The sequence below is a fragment of the Heloderma suspectum genome, chromosome 2 (genome assembly GCF_057233095.1).
Source record: "Heloderma suspectum isolate Gila_16-S chromosome 2, 16-S_ref, whole genome shotgun sequence".
Lineage (NCBI taxonomy): Eukaryota > Metazoa > Chordata > Lepidosauria > Squamata > Helodermatidae > Heloderma > Heloderma suspectum.
In genome coordinates, this window is record NC_139459.1 from 272,939,875 (window position 1) to 272,960,395 (window position 20,521).

The window sequence follows — 20,521 nt, forward strand, 5'->3', positions numbered from 1 at the left end:
CTGTTGAATGAGATTACCACTGTATGTCACCATTCAAACAGTAATTGGTGCATTTCATTAGAACATAATTGAAAACAAGATTGATGTCAGTGCCATGCAATAAATAATCCTGATAAATATTTTATTGTGAGCCATGACGTTGAGGATATGTTTACAAAGTGCCAGGGTGTATTTGTATTTGTATAGAACATCATGCAGCTCATGAGCTGTGGTGATTAAGAAAGGTTCTCCTTGATGACTAATATCTCTTTCTTTTTATGAGGTAACAAATGATCTCAGCAACAAGCTCACTCTGCTCTAGATAGGCCTAAACATCTTGCCAAATTCATGGTATAGGCAAGAGTTAAAGATTGTGGGTTAGATCCAGGATCTGCCTTCCACTCACAGAAGGTCCCTCTATGTGTTGGGGGGGGGATCCCCCTTCCCCACACACAACACCTCATCCCATTCAGCAGGGTCTCCTGGAACTCTGTGTAGCTTGTTCAGGGGGCTAGAGGGGCTGCTGTGTGAAAAGAAAAGAAAAAAGGGCAGGGAGGTCTACTTTGGCCAGCATAGTCGATACAGCTTAAATCTGGATCCATCCCTATTTCTTTACAATAGCTTGAGGTTCAGTGCTTGGTTTCATGGGGTCTAAGCAGGAGCTACAGAGAGCGTCGCTCACATGGGACCACATTATCCACTGCAACATTCTAGTCATCCCAGTGGGTTTTTTTAGGCCAAATTCTCCACCACGTAGTTTATCCTGCAGCTATTGAATAAAATACTAAGAGGAAAGGAAGGGACAAAACAGCTTGGCACAGACCAATTCATATATTATTGTAATGTTGGGGTCCCAGCTGTGGATCCAAACTGCTCTGTGGATGGAATCCAGTGGTTCCATTCCACTCACACTGTGGCTTTTGATATAGTGGGTCATCTCCTCTAACAAAAGAGGACGGATGATTTTCACTGATTCCCCCCTGCAGCCACTTGTGCCATCTTCCATGCTGTTCTGGAGGTTCTCCCACCCTCTGAAACAGATTTTTGGTGGGTGCAGGAGGCTGCAGAGAAAAGGGAAATTAGCAAAACATGCCCCCTCCCCTCCTCTTCTATTAGAGGAGAAGTCAAAAAGGGCTCTGTGAGCTGATCAGCCTGCTGATTAACTGCTGTGTGAAGTGACAGCCTCATTGGTTGGGCCAAGCTTAACAATTTGAGCAAAGCTACCAAGATAATGCATGAAACGGGCCCCTCTCTTCAAGCCAGAAATAATTAAGGCACGTGCCGGATGGTTGCTAGGAAGCCAGCAAGTGCGTCTTTGCCTGGACCAAACAAAGCAGCCCAACCTGGTGCACGATTTAGTTCCCCTTACAACTAAAACTGAGGCATCCTTGGGGTTCCTTGCTAAATCTGTGGCCCATCAGCAACCACTTATCAGGCAATAACGGTTATTTTACAAGTGCAAATATCTGCTACGTATGTAGGCAGCCCAATTCTGTGCTTGTTTACTCAGAAGCAACCCCCACTAATTTCCGTGGGGCTTATAGCCAAGTATGTGCACAGGGCTGCAGCCATAGACCTAGTTTTTGAACGTGGGACAACATTTTTTGTAATGCTAGATATATTTAGCTAGTGGTCCTAAAAATATTCAGTACCGCTAGTGTCAAATTGTATATATGTTTAATTTAACTAATGGATGTTTTCATATGAATGTCAGCGACTGCAGGATTTAGGGGAAATTTTAAGGACCCATAAAGCTTTTAAGAACCCACAAATCTACCACCAGGTTTTTCCACATTACATCCCACACCTGATTTGTAGACTAAGCAAACCACACTTGGTAGCAACGAAGTCTCCACCACCATTAGCGTATGGTTCCTCGGATGCTGTCTAGGAGCTGTAGAATTGCTCCCTCAAAGGGCAGCTTTGATTATCAATATTGGACATTAGAATCTCTCTCTAAGATGATGATCAGAATAGATGCCAAGACTCTGCCTTTAGCACTGTTTATTGTCCTTACCCTGACTGCATGTGGTTTTTACATCTATATCTGTGGCCTTTTCGAATGTACGATTTTATGGATGTATGGGTGCACACAGGCATGGAAATTCTACAGACAGAACTAGACGTGCTGCCTAAAAGTAGACACTATTGGCAATTACATTCTAATACGTCCTTCTGCAGTTCTGAAGGCCACTCCTACTTTTTGCTTTTATGCCACTCTAAAGCATGCAATAGAGCAAGTCTCTCTGAAACATTGCATGTGCATAGATGGCCTTCGGCAGTCTTTACCTCACCATAAATGCAGTTAATAAAATATTGGACTGATCCCACTACTCCATCTTCATTTGTGACTAAGAGGGCTGGTTTGTGCGAAGGAAGGTTGACGTGCACACCTTGGGTGCCAGAATTAAGTAAAACTTCAACTGTGAAGTATCTCTGTGTCTTAAACCAGCAACTCTTCTAAACTGGATATGTATACATTTCCTATTAGATAAATTTTATTTCACTGTGGTAATCAAACGGTGAGGCCCAAATATCAGAATGAAAATGTATTTATGGCTGTAGTGCCTTCGGACCAAAGGCATGTTGGTTAATTAATTTCTGATCAAGGGGCAAAATTACTGCATTTTTTTCTGTCTGGTGGGAATAATTGGTTCTTTGGAAGATGGCACATAAATGTCAGAATCACAAAGGCATTTCAGTCTGAATACAAAGCCCATTGATTTTAACAAAACAAAGATCACATTCCCAGCCTAAGATAGTAGTTAGTTGCTAGCAAATTCATTTGGCTGTAGAGTGTTTGACATGGTTCTTTACCAATTAAAGTGAAACATAGGTAATAATGGTGAAAATTCTGTATCCAACACAAAATGTTATAGAGGGTGAAAAGAATACCATAAGAAATAATTAGGGCCATAAGAAATAATAGCCCACAGATGCAACAATGCATAGAGCATGTTCAATACACAGGGTCTGCCAAGATAGTAAATAAACCCCTGCAGACATATCACCATATGCTGATGAGCAGTTTAGAGTGAATAAGCCTTCTCTGCTGGTGCAGTGAACCACAGAAATTCCATATGCTAAATAAAGGATACAAATTTGGACAGGAAATAGAAAAGACAATAAACACCAACACGTTGTCTACTGTCATTTATTAAGATCATAAATACTGTGTGAGAGGTTGGTGGCCTCTGTTTCACTGTATATTCCAGTACGTTGTTGTTTTTAATGTGATCACATTTTTAGGTTTGAGTCTCCAAAGCGACTTTAAAAATCACACAATGTTAAAACAAAAGTAGAACGATAAAAATATATCAATAAAGCAAAACATACCATAAAACAGCAGCTTTAAAGTGAAATGAATGCCTGGCCAAATGAAAAGCACTTGGCTTCTAAAAATGATCAAAGTAAGTAGTAGGTGAGTAGCCCTGAGGGGAGCATTCCACAGTTGGCTACCATTCCCAAGTTCCCATCTGCCTGATTTCTTATTTCTCTTCTGACCCAGAGAAGGCCCCTGAAGCAGATCTTCGCACACAAGTAAATTCATATGGAAGAAGGCAGCCCTGGATTCCAAGCTCTATAGGGCTTTAAAGATTAAAAAGCAGTGTTTTGAACTGTACTTGGAAACAAACATGAAGTCAGTGAGTGGAGCAGTTTTAAAACTGTCAGGGTGCAATCCTATGCATGTTTAGACAGAAAAAAGTCCTACAACTCCCAGCATTCCCCAGCCAGCTATTGCACCCTCAGATATGTTTTAACAGACTAGCTCGAGCCAGTATTCGTTCCTCTATTTTGCACCAGTTGCAGTTTCCAAGGCAGCCCCATGTATAACACATTGCAACAGTCAAAACCAAAATGTTCTTACCTTTTCCAGTTGAGTAACCAATTACCTACTGATGATTTCAAACATTAAATGGTGGCCAATAGTAAGAGCCAACTTTGGCAAAGTGACATTTTTTACAGAAGGCACTTCCATTCCTTTTCAATTACCAAGAACCATCACCTCTAGGGATTATAAGAATTTTGTTTCAGTTGGCAGATCACTCAAAAATGCCCTGCTCGTAACCTGGAAGGCAAACAGGAACACATGTTCTCCAAAAATATTCACAAATACTGAACTTCCATCCACAAAATGTGCACTTTAAAAATGCACACTTTAATAAATGCACACTTCTTTAAATTAAAAAAAATCTTTTTTGAATTTTTAAAAATGCACAACTTTAAAAATGCACAACTTTAAAAATGCGCTTTTTAAAGTTCTGCATTTTTAAAGCTCTGCATTTTAAAAAATTCAAATGTTTCACATTTTAGTCAATGGGTCGGGGGTGAGTGGGAAGGGCACACTGAAAAATGCTAATTTTTCCTGTTCAACCAAACAGAAAGAACAGGTCACAAACGAGAATGGCAGCAAGCTGAACTCAGCTTTGAAGTTCAAAGAATTTCAGTGAGCTCAAGCTCCCTGGTTCTCCCATTCCTATTTACCTCTTTTTGTGCAATGGTTTCTTGCCAGCACAAATTAATTTGGATACAGCTAGTCTGATGGAGTTTGCTATGCCAATGTCACTCTGTCATGGAGGTGATAATCTTTTGGGTGGTTCTGGATGCAGAGTTGGGTTCACTGTTGCCCTTCGTGAACTGAGAATGTTTGCTAGAACACACCCCAGCATTCCCATCCTTGTAGTTTGCAGAGAAAGATCACCTTGCATTTTGCAGGTGAAAACTCCTTTTCCCATCAGGAACCCCTGGTAAGCTTCTAAAGAATCTAGGTTTCCCAAGAAGATAAAAGAATAATACTATTTGATTATTTTCATGCAATAGTATTCAAGCATCAGCGGTATATAACGGTATTTTTATAGCATTTGATAGATAACATGCAATGGGAATCAGGATTAACAGCTTATACCATTTCATATTAGTTGTTGTTGTTCAGTCGTTCAGTCGTGTCCGACTCTTCGTGACCCCATGGACCATAGCACGCCAGGCCTTCCTGTCCTGCGCTGTCTCCCGGAGCGTGCTCAAGTTCATATTCATTGCATCCGTGATGCTATCTAGCCATCTCATCCTCTGCCGTCCCCTTCTCCTTTTGCCTTCAGTCTTTCCCAGCATCAGGGTCTTTTCCAGGGAGTTTTCTCTTCGCATTAGGTGGCCAAAATATTGGAGCTTCAGCTTCATTATCTGTCCTTCCAATGAGCAGTCAGGGTTGATTTCCTTTAGGATGGACTGATTTGACCTCCTTGCAGTCCAGGGGACTCGTAAGAGTCTTCTCCAGCACCACAGTTCGAAAGCATCAATTCTTCGGCGCTCAGCCTTCCTTATAGTCCAGCTCTCACAGCCATACATTACTACTGGGAAAACCATAGCTTTGATTAGACGGACCTTTGTCGGCAAGGTGATGTCTCTGCTTCTTACTATGCTGTCTAGGTTGGCCATAGCTTTCCTCCCAAGGAGCAAGCGTCTTTTAATTTCATGGCTACAGTCACCGTCTGCGGTGATCTTGGAGCCCAAGAAAGTAAAATCTGTCACTGCTTCCATTTCTTCCCCTTCTATATGCCAGGAAGTGATGGGGCCAGATGCCATGATCTTAGTTTTTTTAATGTTGAGTTTCAAACCAGCTTTTGCACTCTCCTCTTTCACCCTCAACAAGAGGCTCTTGAGATTCTCTTCGCTTTCTGCCATTAGGGTGGTATCGTCTGCATATCGGAGGTTGTTGATAATTCTCCCGGCAATCTTAATTCCGACCTGTGATTCATCCAACCCGGCATTTCTCATGATGTACTCTGCATATAAGTTATATAAGCAGGGTGACAATATGCAGCCTTGTCGTACTCCTTTCCCAATTTTGAACCAATCGGTTGTTCCATGTCTGGTTCTTACTGTTGCTTCTTGACCCTCGTACAGGTTTCTCAGGAGACGGGTAAGGTGGTCTGGTATTCCCATCACTTTCAGAATTTGCCACAGTTTGTTGTGATCCACACAATCAAAGGCTTTAGCGTAGTCAATGAAGCAGAAATAGACGTTTTTCTGGAATTCTCTTGCTTTCTCCATGATGCAGCGAATGTTGGCGATTTGATCTCTAGTTCCTCTGCCTCTTCTAAACCCAGCTTGTACTTCCGGTAGTTCTCGGTTCGCATACTGCTGAAACCTTGCTTGTAGGATTTTGAGCATCACCTTGCTGGCATGTGAAATGAGCGCAATTGTGCGGTAGTTTGAACACTCTTTGGCGTTGCCCTTCTTTGGAATTGGAATGTAAACTGACCTTTTCCAGTCTTGTGGCCACTGTTGAGTGTTCCAGATTTGTTGGCATATTGAATGCAGCACTTTAACAGCATCATCTTTTAGGATTTTAAATAGCTCGGCTGGAATACTGTCATCTCCGCTAGCTTTGTTGTTACTAATGCTTCCTAAGGCCCACTTGACTTCACTCTCTAGGATGTCTGGCTCAAGTTCAGTGACCGCACTATCATGGCTATCAGGGACATTCAGATCTTTCCTGTAGAGTTCTTCTGTGTATTCTTGCCACCTCTTCTTAATCTCATCTGCTTCTGTTAGGTCCCTGCCTTCTTTGTCCTTTATCATGCCCGTCTTTGCACAAAACGTTCCCTTGAGATCTCCAATTTTCTTGAAGAGATCTCTAGTCTTCCCCATTCTGTTGTTTTCCTCGATTTCTTTGCATTGTTCATTTAAGAAGGCCTTCTTGTCTCTCCTTGCTATTCTCTGGAACTCTGCATTCAGTTGGGTATATCTTCCCCTTTCTCCCTTGCTTTTCGCTTCCCTTCTTTTGTGAGCTACTTGTAAAGCCTCATCAGACAACCACTTGGCTTTCTTGCATTTCTTTTTCTTTGGGACGGATTTCGTTGCTGCCTCCTGAACAATGTTACGGACCTCCGTCCATAGTTCCTCAGGCACTCTGTCTATCAGGTCTAATCCCTGAAATCTATTCCTCACCTCCACTGTATATTCAGAAGGGATATGACTGAGGTCATACCTGAACGGTTTAGTGGTTTTCCCGACGTTCTTCAATTTAAGCCGAAATTTTGCAAGAAGCAGCTCATGATCTGAGCCACAGTCAGCTCCAGGTCTTGTTTTTACTGACTGTATGGAGCTTCTCCATCTTTGGCTGCAAAGGACATAATCAATCTGATTTCGATATTGACCATCTGGTGACGTCCATGTGTAGAGTCGCCTCTTGTGCTGTTGGAAAAGAGTGTTTGCTATGATCAGCATGTTCTCTTGGCAAAACTCTATTAGCTTTTGTCCTGCTTCATTTTGTACACCAAGGCCATGCCTGCCTGTTATCCCGGTGATTTCTTGACTTCCTACTTTAGCATTCCAATCCCCTATGATGAAGAGGACATCTTTTTTTGGTGTTAGTTCTAGAAGGTGTTGTAGGTCTTCATAGAACCAATCAACCTCAGCTTCTTCGGCCTCAGTGGTTGGGGCATAGACTTGAATTACTGTGATGTTGAATGGTTTGCCTTGGATTCGTACTGAGATCATTCTATCATTTTTAAGATTGTACCCCAGTACTGCTTTTCCCACCCTTTTGTTGACTATGAGTGCTACTCCATTTCTTCTAAGGGATTCTTGCCCACAATAGTAGATATGATGGTCACCTGAATTAAATTCGCCCATGCCTGTCCATTTTAGTTCACTGATTCCCAAGATGTCGATGTTCAATCTTGCCATCTCATGTTTGACCACCTCCAGCTTACCTTGATTCATTGATCTGACATTCCAGGTTCCTAAACAATATTGTTCTTTACAGCATCGGATTTTCTTTTCACCGCCAGACACATCCACAGCTGAGTGTCCTTTCGGGTTTGGCCCAGCCGCTTCACTCTTTCTGGCGCTACTTGGAAATACCCTCTGCTCTTCCCCAGTAGCATATTGGACACCTTCCGACCTGAGGGGCTCATCTTCCGGCGTCATATCTTTTAGCCTTGTGATACGTTCCATGGGGTTTTCTTGGCAAGAATACTGGAGTGGGTTGCCATTTCCTTCTCCAGTGGACCACATTTTGTCAGAACCCTCTGCCATGACCTGTCCGTCTTGGGTGGCCCTGCACGGCATAGCTTATGGCTTCACTGAGTTACGCAAGCCCCTTCGCCACAACAAGGCAGTGATCCATGAAGGGGTTCATATTAGTAGAAGCCTGCAAAATAAAGCAACAACAACCAAGATGTACAAAGAAGCCTACGGTTTCACAATTAGAATTTGTATTCACATTTTGATTCAAAATTTCTCCTTCAAAAAAACAAACACTTGAATGGCAAAATTCAAAGTTTGGTGTATGTTGAATATTTGTGTGTATTCATTTCGGCTGTACTCAAGAAGGCAAAGAAAGCACCACAGTCTGTGCCCAATGGAGGTAGAAGTGATGCAGAAAATATGATCTCAGCTGCTGTCCTTGTTTTGGAGTGATTAATGAGGCTGTGTATGATGCAGGAAATGAAAACTAGAAATCTGGCTAAGTAATGACTGCTCCAAGAGAATGAATCCTTCTGAAACTGCAGAACAAACTGGTACGCTGACCTTCAGTAAATTACTCTGGGAATTTTCAAACAAACTGGAGAAAATAAAGTTTTGCTCTTTTGTTGATGCATTGATGCATGCTTCTACAGAGCTTCGGTGACAGTGTGAAAGTACTTCAATGGGCGGAACATGGCTGCTCCTGGCTGTTTTGATTTAAAGCTGGAATGTCCTAGAGATGGAATGGAAAGGAGATACAGGGAGTTAAGCAGTACTTTTAGCACAGTTCATAAGAAGGACCAAGAAAGAGTAAGGCAAGCAATCAACCTAGTGCTTTCCAGATGTTTTGGACTGTAACTACCATAAGTTCCAGCCAGCATGGCAATGGTCAGGGATTATGGGAGCTAGAGATGGACAGGCGCCCCCCCCCATCCAGTTTCTCTGGGCACCCGCCAAGCCCCTGCCCACACATCTCTGGACCCGCACCCAAGGCCCCCTCCCTGCTCACTGAGCCACCTGCACTCACCCTGGGCCCATCCAACGACCTCTGCAGTCTCCAGTTTATGAAAAAAATGGAGATGGCAAAAATGTACATATTTAATCTTACGTAAAATGGAGCTGTGAATGGCTGTTATATGCAAGATTACAGACGTAATTGGGCCATTTACTCCTGTAATCTTTTCTATATCGGCCATTCACAGCCCCATTTTATGTAAGATCAAATATGCTCATTTGGGGGGGGGGTTGCAAAATGGTGATCACAGAGCTCACCGGACAGGCCCAAAGTGAGTGTTGGTGGCTTGGTGAGCATGGGGGAAGCTCAAGTGGGGCAGGGGGCTCAGTGGACACAGCTTAGGGCAGCAGGTGGGTGGGGAGTCCACTGGACTCCCGGACCAGATCAGGGGCCCACACCATCCCCAATGGGGGCTGTGGACCAAAAGAACTTGCAGGCACCGCATTGCCTACTCCTGCCCTAGCCCACTGATCCTCATTTGGTGGATCAGGCTGCCCACCTGGGTTCTACACCAACCCAAGTTGGACCACACTAGTACCAGTAGCAGTACTGCAATTCCATTTTTTTTTCTTCCTTTAGATTCGTTTTAAGAAAAGGAGGCAGAAGGAAGGCGAAAAACAGAGGTTGGGAGAGTAGGAAAAAGAGGATGAGAAAGACTGTGTTACTCAGAGAAAGATGGTCATACAAAACATAAAAGGCCCTTGTTGCAGGTTGGGGCTAAAGGTTTGTTTAAGGCAGGGATGGGGAACCTTAGCCACAGGGACCAAACCTGGTCCTCCAATCTAGCCCTCCAGGGTTTCCCAGAAGGCCATGCCCTCTTCCCCTGGCCCTGGCCCTCTCCTCTGGCCACTGATCATTTGGTGCTGTCCTGGCTTTTGTGTAGTTTTTTCCCCATTCTAAAAGGTTGAAATGCCTCTCCTAAGACCAAGTTCCTGCCAATAAGAGCTTTAGGCTACAATATGCTGGGATTGTTTGGGCCCCACACCCTCGACCTGGCCCCCTTTGCCTGCAGCCCTGCTCACCCCTGGAATGTGAGCTTCTCTTAAGAGCTTCTCCGAAATTGAATTTACCCCTCGGGTTGAAAGATGCTCCCCACTGCTGGTTTAGGGTCTGAAAAAGTTAGAGAAGAGACTATTGCTCTAGTCTGGAGAACTCAAGACTATGGAATTCCACAACTCAACCTTTCAGCGTGTGACCGTTTATCCAACAGTCCCTTCACAGTGGTATCTCACCATAGCTCCTTAGATTACTTGGCATCTGTTGTTGCATGACCCTCAGTGTGGAACTTGCTCCTGCAGAGATATTCATATTAACTTGAACTTCTGCCTTCTCACCATTACAAAATGCCTATATATCTTATTTTTTCAGATGGTTTTTAACAGTCTTTGTTCCTTTTAGGAACTAACTTAGTCCCTTTTAGGAACACCCTCACTCCTTGGGAGTCCCCAAACCCAGAGGCTTCTGATATTCCTATGCCCTGCCAGGCTGAAGCTGACAGGCCAGGAAGAGTGATGAAGGCGACCTTGCCTCCCCATCCTCTGATCTTTGATTTTTTTGCTAAATGGGCTTTTCAGCCCACCCACTGGAATGCCCCCTTTTCCCCCCTCCGAGGTCAATTTTCTGACCTCAAAGAGGCAGCCGGCACGGTTCTCTCCACACTGGATGTGAGGGAGCAGGGGCGGATCTCCAACTCCCCCTTCCAAGATCAGAGCACTCTCCAGCCTCAGAGTGGGGAATCCGAGCCATCCTATGGGCCCTGGGACCCTCATCCAGGGACCACAGGCTGCTCTCTCATAGTGAATTGTTTTCCCACCATATATTCTCTGCTTTTTAAAACATGAGTGGATTCTATTAAAAAAATGGTGGGGTGGTATATAATTACTATTGTTCTTATGATTATATTAATAGTAGAATTGAGAACAGTACTGGATTTTTATAGCATTTCATTATCCTTTATGTGAGCATCCACTGAAATAAATGTGGGGCTTCCCACATGAGTCCTGGATGGCTCTGAATGGATTATACCCAATTACAGAAAACAGGTTGCCATTTTTAATTTAATAGGTACCAATGAAGACTGAGAGCATAATCAGGAAGGACAGTAGAGAGAATGGCTCGTATTCTTCAGCTTGTCTATAGCATACTTGGAAGGAGTCCAGTTGCCTGCATATATATTTAGAAAGAAATAGTTCTTATTACAAATTGAGAGTTTGATTATATTTGTATTCTTGTTTCTGAATCTTTGAGGACATTCTCACTAGACACACACACACACACACATACACACACACGAGCACCTTGGGAAGTCATACCCGGGCAGCATTCACATGGAGCTGCTATTTGTATAAACTAGTGCTTTTACGAAGGAGCTGTCCCCAAGGACGGCATAATTCCCATGACTGGAATGGTACTTTTTTGATCCACCACAATTGCTCAGATCACAGCGGCCACATGTGAACGCTGCTGGGCCCACACTATCTTCCCCAATGCGGTTGAAAGTCACATGCAGTGAGGGTAAGGCTATCAATGGCTACTAGTCCTGATGCCTATATGCTACCTCCAGTATGACTGGTATGTACACCAGTTGCTGGGGAACATGGGCAGCTTATGGGTTTCCTGTGGGCAGCTGGTTGGCCAGTGTGTGTACAGAGTGCTGAACTAGATGGACACTTGGTCTTATTCAGCAAGACTCTTCATACGTTCTTAGGAGGGCACTGGTTAATGTGAACTAGCCCATGTTCATTTTAGCTTGAGACTGTTGTGGAACAGCATGACCCTGGTTAGTCCTGTTACGAAATCAAGTATCTTGTAATCAAGGCACTAGCCATTGTGAATTATGGGATTGCTATAACTGCTTCCTCCCACCTCTTAAGATATGGAGCAACCAGCCCTATGTTTCTGTGGTCTAGACAACACTTTCTAGCTAAGGAATTATTCATGTTGAAATTGTTTGAATTTTCACTAGGCAGTGTTTAATTATTCTGAGTGGAAGTAGATGAGTTATCGTAAGAACCATCACGAGCTATATGGTTCTCACGATAAGTCACCTATTTCCACCCAGCATTAGGTTTATTGCCTCCCCATGATTTCTTCATAAATCATATATAATATTATATAGACTTTGTTATATGTTCAAACACAGTTTTTTACCTGTCAGCTATTTTTTTTATTTCTAAGGGCTTCTTCACAAGTTACTAAACATGTAGGATTAAATTCTATGTAATATTCAGTTAACTAATACATGCTCCTTTCCGTCATACGTATTCTCCTTATGAGAATATACATGATGGGATGGCTGTAGATTAAGCCGATCATGCTTTGGTCCAGAGCTAAGGAATGCTTTTTCCATCAAGGGCCACATTCCTTGAAGAACACCTGCTAGGAGCAGGCAATTATTGGCTGGGCAAGAGCTGAAAAATCTTAGGAAAGAAAGGACTGATTCACACAATCACAGAGAGAAAATAAGCCATGATGCTGGTCTCATGCTGCTGGAATTTAATTATTTAATTATTTTCCATTTTGGTATAATTTTATATGGTTTGTCAGATCATTAAATGCTTATAACTACTTTTTACACTTTGTATTACAGGTTTGTTATTTTATTAAAATGTATTTACTGGTAGCTCCATCTTAATCTTGCACAGTTCATACATGCTCTTAACCCCATTTTGCCTAGTTGGTGCTGTGGGTAACAAGCCACCCAGAACCCTAAAAGAGACCATGGGTTCTAGGTGGTTTGCTACCCACTGCAACAAGCCATCCTGGCCGTGTTTGCATGACACGACAAGCCACACTGCTGAGGGTAATTATGCAAATCCTCCTACCCTGGCACATGGCAAGGGAGCCACCATGGCTTATTTCCCATCCATGATTGTGTAAATCCAGTCAAAGGGTGTGGAGTACTGATAATCTTAAAACAGGGCACTTAAGATCATCACCAGCCAACATTCTTCCTCTGTCTGTCATCTCCCCATCCATTCACACATAGACATGAACATTAATCGCTTCACACATACTTTTGCACTCCCATCCATCTGTTCACATTCATTCATTCATTCATTCACCCACATCCATTCACTTTCACACACAATTATGTGTGCCCACACACTACACAGAGACTGGGGTTAGGGGAAAAGAAAGCTCCCACTGGCACCACTGGGAGGCTATTTCTAAAACTAGTTGCCATGGGGAGGGGAGATTCTCATTGGGATGGCAGTGTGCAGAGAGGTGTTAACCCTTTCCTCCCTAGCTGCCATCCCAATTAGAATAGCTCCACTTGAGCACCAACGTATAGGAGCTTTTTTTCTTACCCTGATCAAGTGGGCTTTGACTGAGAACTCTGCACACTGTCATCCAAATGGGAAATGCTCCCCACACATGCGGCAATTGTGCTTAGAGGGGGAAATAGACCAGTAAGACTTTTTTTTCTAAGCCTAATTGTGTAAGTGACAAGGGGAAGATGGGACAGTGAGGAGGAGGAGAGGCTGCGGACCAGAAGGGGATCTGCGTCTGCCACAAGCCACATCTGCCCTATGGGTCAAGAGTTCCTCTTTCCTGCTTTAGTCTCTGTGAAACCTGCAGGACTGAAGTGTGACCAACTTAGTCTGCCTCCAACTCAGTATTAGTAAAGAATAAGCTATTAATGAGTAGGACCAGTAGTTGCTTGTTCAGATGTTAGACTGAAAGATGTAGTGCTGTTGTTAGTAAAATATGTCGCATGCACAGAGGGAGTGAGATTACATGACGATTGTTACTTGTGTATTGTCAGAAAATATAGTTTTACTTGTAATGCATATTGTGACTTGTATATTGATAGGATGTTGTTAGGCACTTTAGGCTCCCTTTTGGAAGGAAAAGTGGGGTACAAACATTACATGAAAAAATGAAGGAGAAACTGCTCTTTTTGCTAACTTGCATCCCTGAGTAGTTCAGTAGCATGTCTCGCTGTGCTGTCATAGCATTGGGTTTGTTGCCTTTTTCTTTTCTTTTTTTTTAGGGCATATTTCACTGGAAATCAGGAACTGACTGATGCTCCTTCAGACCAACTCTGCCTTTCTTACATACTGTCTTAGATTCATATGATTTATTTTGTCCGTGGGTACAAGAGACATGAGATTAGCAGGTGCATAAATGGATTGAGACAGCCAAGGCATCAGAGAAAATTAACAGAGAGTCTTGTGGCACCTCAACAAATTTATTATGCCTGGACTGGAGTCCATTTCATCAGATGCATGAAATGTTATCCTGAGTAAGATAGTTGACTTGTCACATATCTGTAGATCACATTTTTAGTATCCTCGACAGTCCAGCAACCTGCTTGCAAGTGTGATCGCAAGGGAAGTGTGTGTTGAGATCACAGTGACAATCTGAACGTTCTTCTAAAGGTTTTTTTTTTTTTTTTTAAGATATGGGCCTAAAAGTAAGCGTCACTTTTTAAAAAATAAACAAGAGGATCTGGATGCAAGCTGTCACTGTGTTTGTCACTAAATACCTCAAGCAAATAATTTAATGCAAACCAGACACTTCCTTTGGGGCTGCCTGAAAGCTATCCCTGGACAATTGTAGCACAGCTGATGCTGACCCGGAGCTGCAGTCAGAGGCACAGCCTTTTTTGTAACATTCCCATCATGTGTAAGTATCACCCTTTAAAAACCCCAATATTCTATAATGTGCCAGCGGGTACCTTGCAGTATGCTTTTTGTACCCAGACGTAATGCAAGAGAAAATGAGAGATAGCAGAGTGTAAGCCAGAAGATAGTAGAGCCTTCCCTTTGCAAGGGAAACTGAGCGGTAGCTTGACACTTCCCTCACACTTCCTGACACACTTCGTATAGCTCCCACCTCTTTGGAGGGAACCTAGAAACTCCATTTCCTTTTTTTTCACCCCATAGTGATTTGTCAGGACTGCTTCCTTCTATCTATATTTCTACCTTACCCAGTTCCTACTTAGAGAGAAAATAGCATGTTGAAAGCAAGTCTCTGAGCAGCTCCCAGAGGAGCCAGGAAAACACCCACATACAGAAAGGAGCATAAGCAGGAAGTTAGCACACCTGCTGTGAGATACCTGACGGTGACTTCAAGTTGGAATTGTAGTATGTTGTATTGTATTCCAGGAGTGGGATCCAGGTTTAGGTATGTGCAGCTGGGCTGATTGAAGCAGATTTCCCTAGTCCATGGCAGCCCCCACAGCCCCCACCCAAATGTTACACAGTGGTTTGGGGGACCCTGCTGAATGGGGAAGGCTGCAGTGTGGGGGAGAAGCAGGAAATCCCTGGAAATTAAGCAGAGGCACTTTCTGTGAGTAGCACCTTTCTGTTCATGGAATGCAGATCCTGGATCCAACCCCAGATATGTTTATGGATGTGAGAAATCAGTAGTGTGGTTTTGGTGTGTGTATTCGGAGTGAGAAGTATATATTACAGACACTTCATTCCCTGGTGGAGATTAATCCTGGCGAGCCCCACCCTTGTCCCTTTTCAGGCTCTTCATTCTCCTCCTGAGCTTTAACGGTTCGGTAGTGAGCGCAACTGGACTGCCAGTCTTACTCACCAATGGGCAAGTAGGTAGACTGTTCCTCCACAGTAATTCAGCTGTATCTGATTAAGTCAGCTATAGCCCACCGACACTTATGCTGTAATAAATCTGTTAGTCTTTAAGGTGCTGCAAGACTCTCTGTTGTTTCCACAAAAATTAAGTGTACTTAGCACATGCTGTAGGCCTCTAATTTGACTGCAGATTGGTGATCACGCTGCTCATCTGCCGTCTTATAAAATACTAACATGAATATAGAGCTTGGAAATGTAGCCTGATACAAATTTAGCCGTAAGATGAACCACTGTGCCAGACATTCACTCTGTAACAGCCTTCCCCAACCTGGTGCCCCCCCCAGTTGTTTTGGACTTGAATTCCCATCAGTCCCAGCCAGCATAGGGATGTGAGAGAATTCCGCCACAGATCTCGGTGAGGCTGAATGCCAGTGCATTCGGCCACCCGAAATCTGTGGCGGAACGGCCTGCCACCCCCCGCCCCCCCCCCGCGGATCCCCCCCAGGACGAGACTTACCTGGGGCGGACCTTCCGGGCAGCTGCGGCTACGGCAGCAGCAGCGGTGGCAGCTGGTCTTCCGACCAGTTGCCGCCACCACCATTTCCAGGCTTGGTAAAAAAAAAAGACATGATAGGCTACGTAAACCTTTACGTAGCCTATCATGGCTGGGTGGGTTTATAAAAAAAAAAACACCCGCGTACGCAAATGGCGGCGGCTATGGCCACCGCCATTTGCGTGCCTTCTTTTTGGCCGTCTTCGTCTACGTAAATATTTACGTAGACTATGACAGCAAAAATCAAGGGGAATGCAAATAGCGTAGCGGGCGCTATTTGCGTCCCCTTTTGATTCGCCGTTTTAGCCTATGTAAAGATTTACGTAGGCTAAAACGGTGAATCAAAAAGGGACGCAAATAGCGCTCGGTACACTATTTGTATTCCCCTTGATTTTCGCCGTCAAAGTCTACGTAAATATTTACTTAGACTAAGACGGCCAAAAAGAAGGAACGCAAATGGCGGTGGCCGTAGCCGCCGCCATTTGCGTACATGGTTTTGTTTTGTTTGTTTTTACCCAAAGCCCTCCACAGCCGGAAATCCAGCTGCAGACGGCTCTGGCCTGGCTGGGCCTGGCCGGCTGCTCCGTGGAGCTGCCGCGGAGCATAGCCAGCCGTTCGAGGATTCCGGGGGGAGGAACGGCGCGCCTCCCCCCTGGCGAGGATTCTGGGGGAAGGGACGGAACGTCTCCCCCCCACACCATAAACATAATCCGTGAACAGGTAAGTCACTTTTGTACATCCCTAAGCAGCATGGTCAACAGTCAGGAATGCTGGGGATTGTAGTCCAAAATCTCTGGAGGGCACCAGCCTGCTCTATAAGGATGGAGCTTTGAGACAGAATATTATGGATGTGTGATCATCAGGATTGCTGTGAAATGCCACCATGTCAGAATGACAGCCTTTCTTTCCATGCACTTTAGTGGGCCTGGCACCAAGCCGTAAGGGGTATATTACATTCAAGGAATGCATTTATAACCCTATATTATGCACATGTTTCCCCTCGCACACACATACGCACAAAGCGCCAGCAAGTGACCTGAACCCCCCTTGATGTTGCAGACTTGAATCACCCACACGCTCTTTGGTGCTGGAGGCTCCCAAGGGCGTTGAAATCAATGCTGAGGCTGGCAACTTGGAAGCCACGTGCAGGACGGAGCTCAAGCTGGAATCCAAAGATGGAATGGTAAGTAGGAGGTTAACTAAACCATGCTTCGGGCCTTCTGCAAAGGCCCTGAGATTTTTAATTGTTGTTGTACAATAACTGGTATTTTTAGGCAATTTGAAGATAAAGAAAATAGGGTGGCAATGTTCACTTAGCAATTCCATTTAGCTTTGCAGCCAAAGCAACAGTTGTGATAGGTTTAGCTAGTACATTAGAGCTTCTTGGAGGAATGACAGAACCCATTGTATGCAAACTCCACTTCATCCACACAAAGCAGTAAGATGATTCATTAGTTGAAGTGCTAGGATAATAGCATTCGTTGTGTGAAACAGATTTATGCAGCTATAAAAATGTGCAGTACCACTAAATTCTCTTTTTCCTTGTCACTTTAAAGTGAGATTTACTTGACTACCATAATTAAATCTTATATCATGCATTTTTGCGATGAGGAAAGTTTAACTCACCTGTATTGATCTGTAAAGCCAGGCATCACTTTTCTAACTGGAGGGAAGGAATGTATCAGAAGAAACCTTTTAGACTGTTGAGGATGCTTAAGAGTCTGAGACAATAGCTCAACTGTGGTCCTAAGTTAAACTTCAGGGCATTATTCAATAATGACATTTAGGGATGTATGAGAATTCCATTTGGGAGGGTGAAAACTCAACAGATTTCTCCGGTTCAGCCCTGTGGATTTTGTTCCATTTCCGCCCACTGGCATCGATTCGATCTGTAGTGAGACGAGGCAATACGCAGATTCGGGGGGGGGGGGTTGAATGGCAGAAATTTTGAGGTGGGGAGGAGGATCTTGAAATTTACGTATGTGGCATCATAATTTTTATTTTTTAAAAAAAAAATTATTGGCAATCTTGTGCAAGTGCGCGCGATCACAAGTCTGCCTGTCCACTGTGTAGCCCCAAAGAGGCATATTCCCTCTTGTAAATATCCTTGTCAGTTTCATCCTCTCCACACACTACTTCCTGTAGCCCAGCAGAATCATATTCCATTCTTGTCAAAGAATTTGTCAATTTCCTCCCACGCCCCCATCCCTTTGCTCAGAAGTGCCAAAGCGGAGGGTGAAAAGTTATTTGACAAGTATGGAATATGGATCTGCTGGGCTAAACAATGTAGTGTGTGGAGATTGCCTATAAAAAATGTTTTTAAAAAATTACAACACCATTAGCACAACTTTCAAGATCCCCCCAAATCGCTTAAATTACAATTTCCACAAATTACAATTTCTGCCAATGGGAGAACTTGAAAAAAAATGCACAAAACATTTCTGGAATTGGAAAAAAAAAAATCCACTGCAGTCCACTGCTACTTATCAAAATGCTGCAGAATCCCTTTGGGCTTAAATGGAACAGAATTCCCAGTGTCGCACATCCCTAACTACTTCTCATCATTTGTAAATCAACTATTTACGTATTTTCTAATAGTTGCAGAATAATTTGAATTGAACAATATTTTTTTAATAGTTTTGCTAGCTAATCTTCTTGTAGTGTAAAAAGGAGGATGCTATTAATCCCATTTCCCAGCTTGCAGAGACCTTCAGTCATCCAAGACAACATGTAAGCCTAGTAGCAAGGCAGGGGCCATGATTATACTGTACCAACAAGTAGAAGCCCTGCACATTTTGTGGAAAGGTTTATTCTAAATTGTTTTCTCTAAATATGTCCCTCATCATTTATCCCCATTCTGTCCTAACAGCAGCTATGGAAGTGCTCTCCCACTCATAACTCTTCCCAGTTTTTCCCCTAATGATGTCAGTCACCAAGATTAGAGCTCTTTAGGGAGGATGAAACTCATTGTATGTAAACTACATTTCTTCCAAACGAAGTGGATTCAAGTGGCCTCCAGCAGAGAACTTTGTAAAATTCAGCCAGCCTTCTTTCGTTCTTTGTTTGATTCTTAGCCTCAGAGCATGCAACCCTTTCTGTCCCTAGGTCCTACATGATTTTCTCTCTCTTAGAAACTCTTTTCTTCTAACTCCTTTCCCTCAGTACCCTCACTCCTCTACTGTTCTCTGCTCTTTTGATAGGTACCTGACTTCTCTCTAGTTTGTGAGAGAAACTCCCTTTCTCCTCACCTCTATGACATTTAGGAAACCCTTAATTTGTAGAATGAAAGTTGCTGGAGTTCAGGCGTGCATAGAAATTGCCCCTTCTGGCCTGGATACTATGTCCCCTAATTCCCAATGTGTGGACGCTAGCTGTAAATACTCAGTGGTGAAGGAAAGATTCACTGAGACCTACCACTGAAAATAGGCTCTGAAAGTGAATGTTGGCAAATCCTAGCTCAAGCTAAGCCCTGCATTCAGGCCTCCTTTTAAGCCTTGCTCTCCCATTCCCTGTCCTCCTCACCTTCTGGCCTTTCTACTCCTCCTCCAGACATGTTGTTGTTGTTTAGTTGTTCAGTCGTGTCCGACTCTTCGTGACCCCATGGACCATAGCATGCCAGGCCTTCCTGTCCTGCGCTCTCTCCCGGAGTGTGCTCAAGTCCATATTCATTGCATCAGTGATGCTGTCTAGCCATCTCACCCTCTGCTGTCCCCTTCTCCTTTTGCCTTCAATCTTTCCCAGCATCAGGGTCTTTTCCAGGGAGTTTTCTCTTCACATTAGGTGGCCAAAATATTTGAGCTTCAGCTTCAGTATCTGTCCTTCCAATGACCACTCAGGGTTGATTTCCTTTAGGATGGACTGATCTGACAGTTCAAAAGCATCAATTCTTTGGCGCTCAGCCTTCCTTATAGTCCAGCTCTCACAGCCATACGTTGCTACTGGGAAAACCATAGCTTTGATTATATGAACCTTTGTTGGCGAGGTGATGTCTCTGCTTCTTACTATGCTGTCTAGTTTTGCCATAGCTTTCCTCCCAAGGAACAAGCGTCTTTTAATTTCATGGCTACAGTCACCATCTGTGGTGATCTTGGAGCCCAAGAAAATAAAATCTGTCACTGCTTCCATTTCTTCGCCTTCTATATGCCAGGAAGTGATGGGGCCAGATGCCATGATCTTAGTTTTTTTAATGTTGAGGGTTTTTTAATGTTGAGTTAAAATGTCCTCCAGACATACCAGATCAGTTTTGATTGGAGGTGGTGGGTACCAGATGAGGTCTGATATTATACATCACATGACTTGAAAGCTAAGCATTCCTCCTCTTGGCCCAGCTCATCTGGACGAACTGTAGCTAGGGATGGACAAAACCACCACGTCTGGGATCACTGAAGCACTTCCCCTGCTTGAGCCCACGTGAGCTTGCCACCCACCACGGATCCTGTCCGCGAGTGCCCACCGTTT

At 43.8% G+C, this 20,521-nt stretch overlaps 1 protein-coding gene across 1 annotated transcript in view; it reads left to right on the forward strand.

Annotated features, from left to right (window-relative positions):
* Window positions 1–20,521, forward strand: part of SGCD (sarcoglycan delta) — a 341,247-nt gene that overhangs the window by 318,523 nt on the left and 2,203 nt on the right. The window contains exon 6 of the mRNA XM_084839249.1: window positions 17,123–17,246. Within this exon, the coding sequence (XP_084695375.1) occupies window positions 17,123–17,246 (124 nt within the window). The remainder of the gene's footprint in view (window positions 1–17,122; window positions 17,247–20,521) is intronic.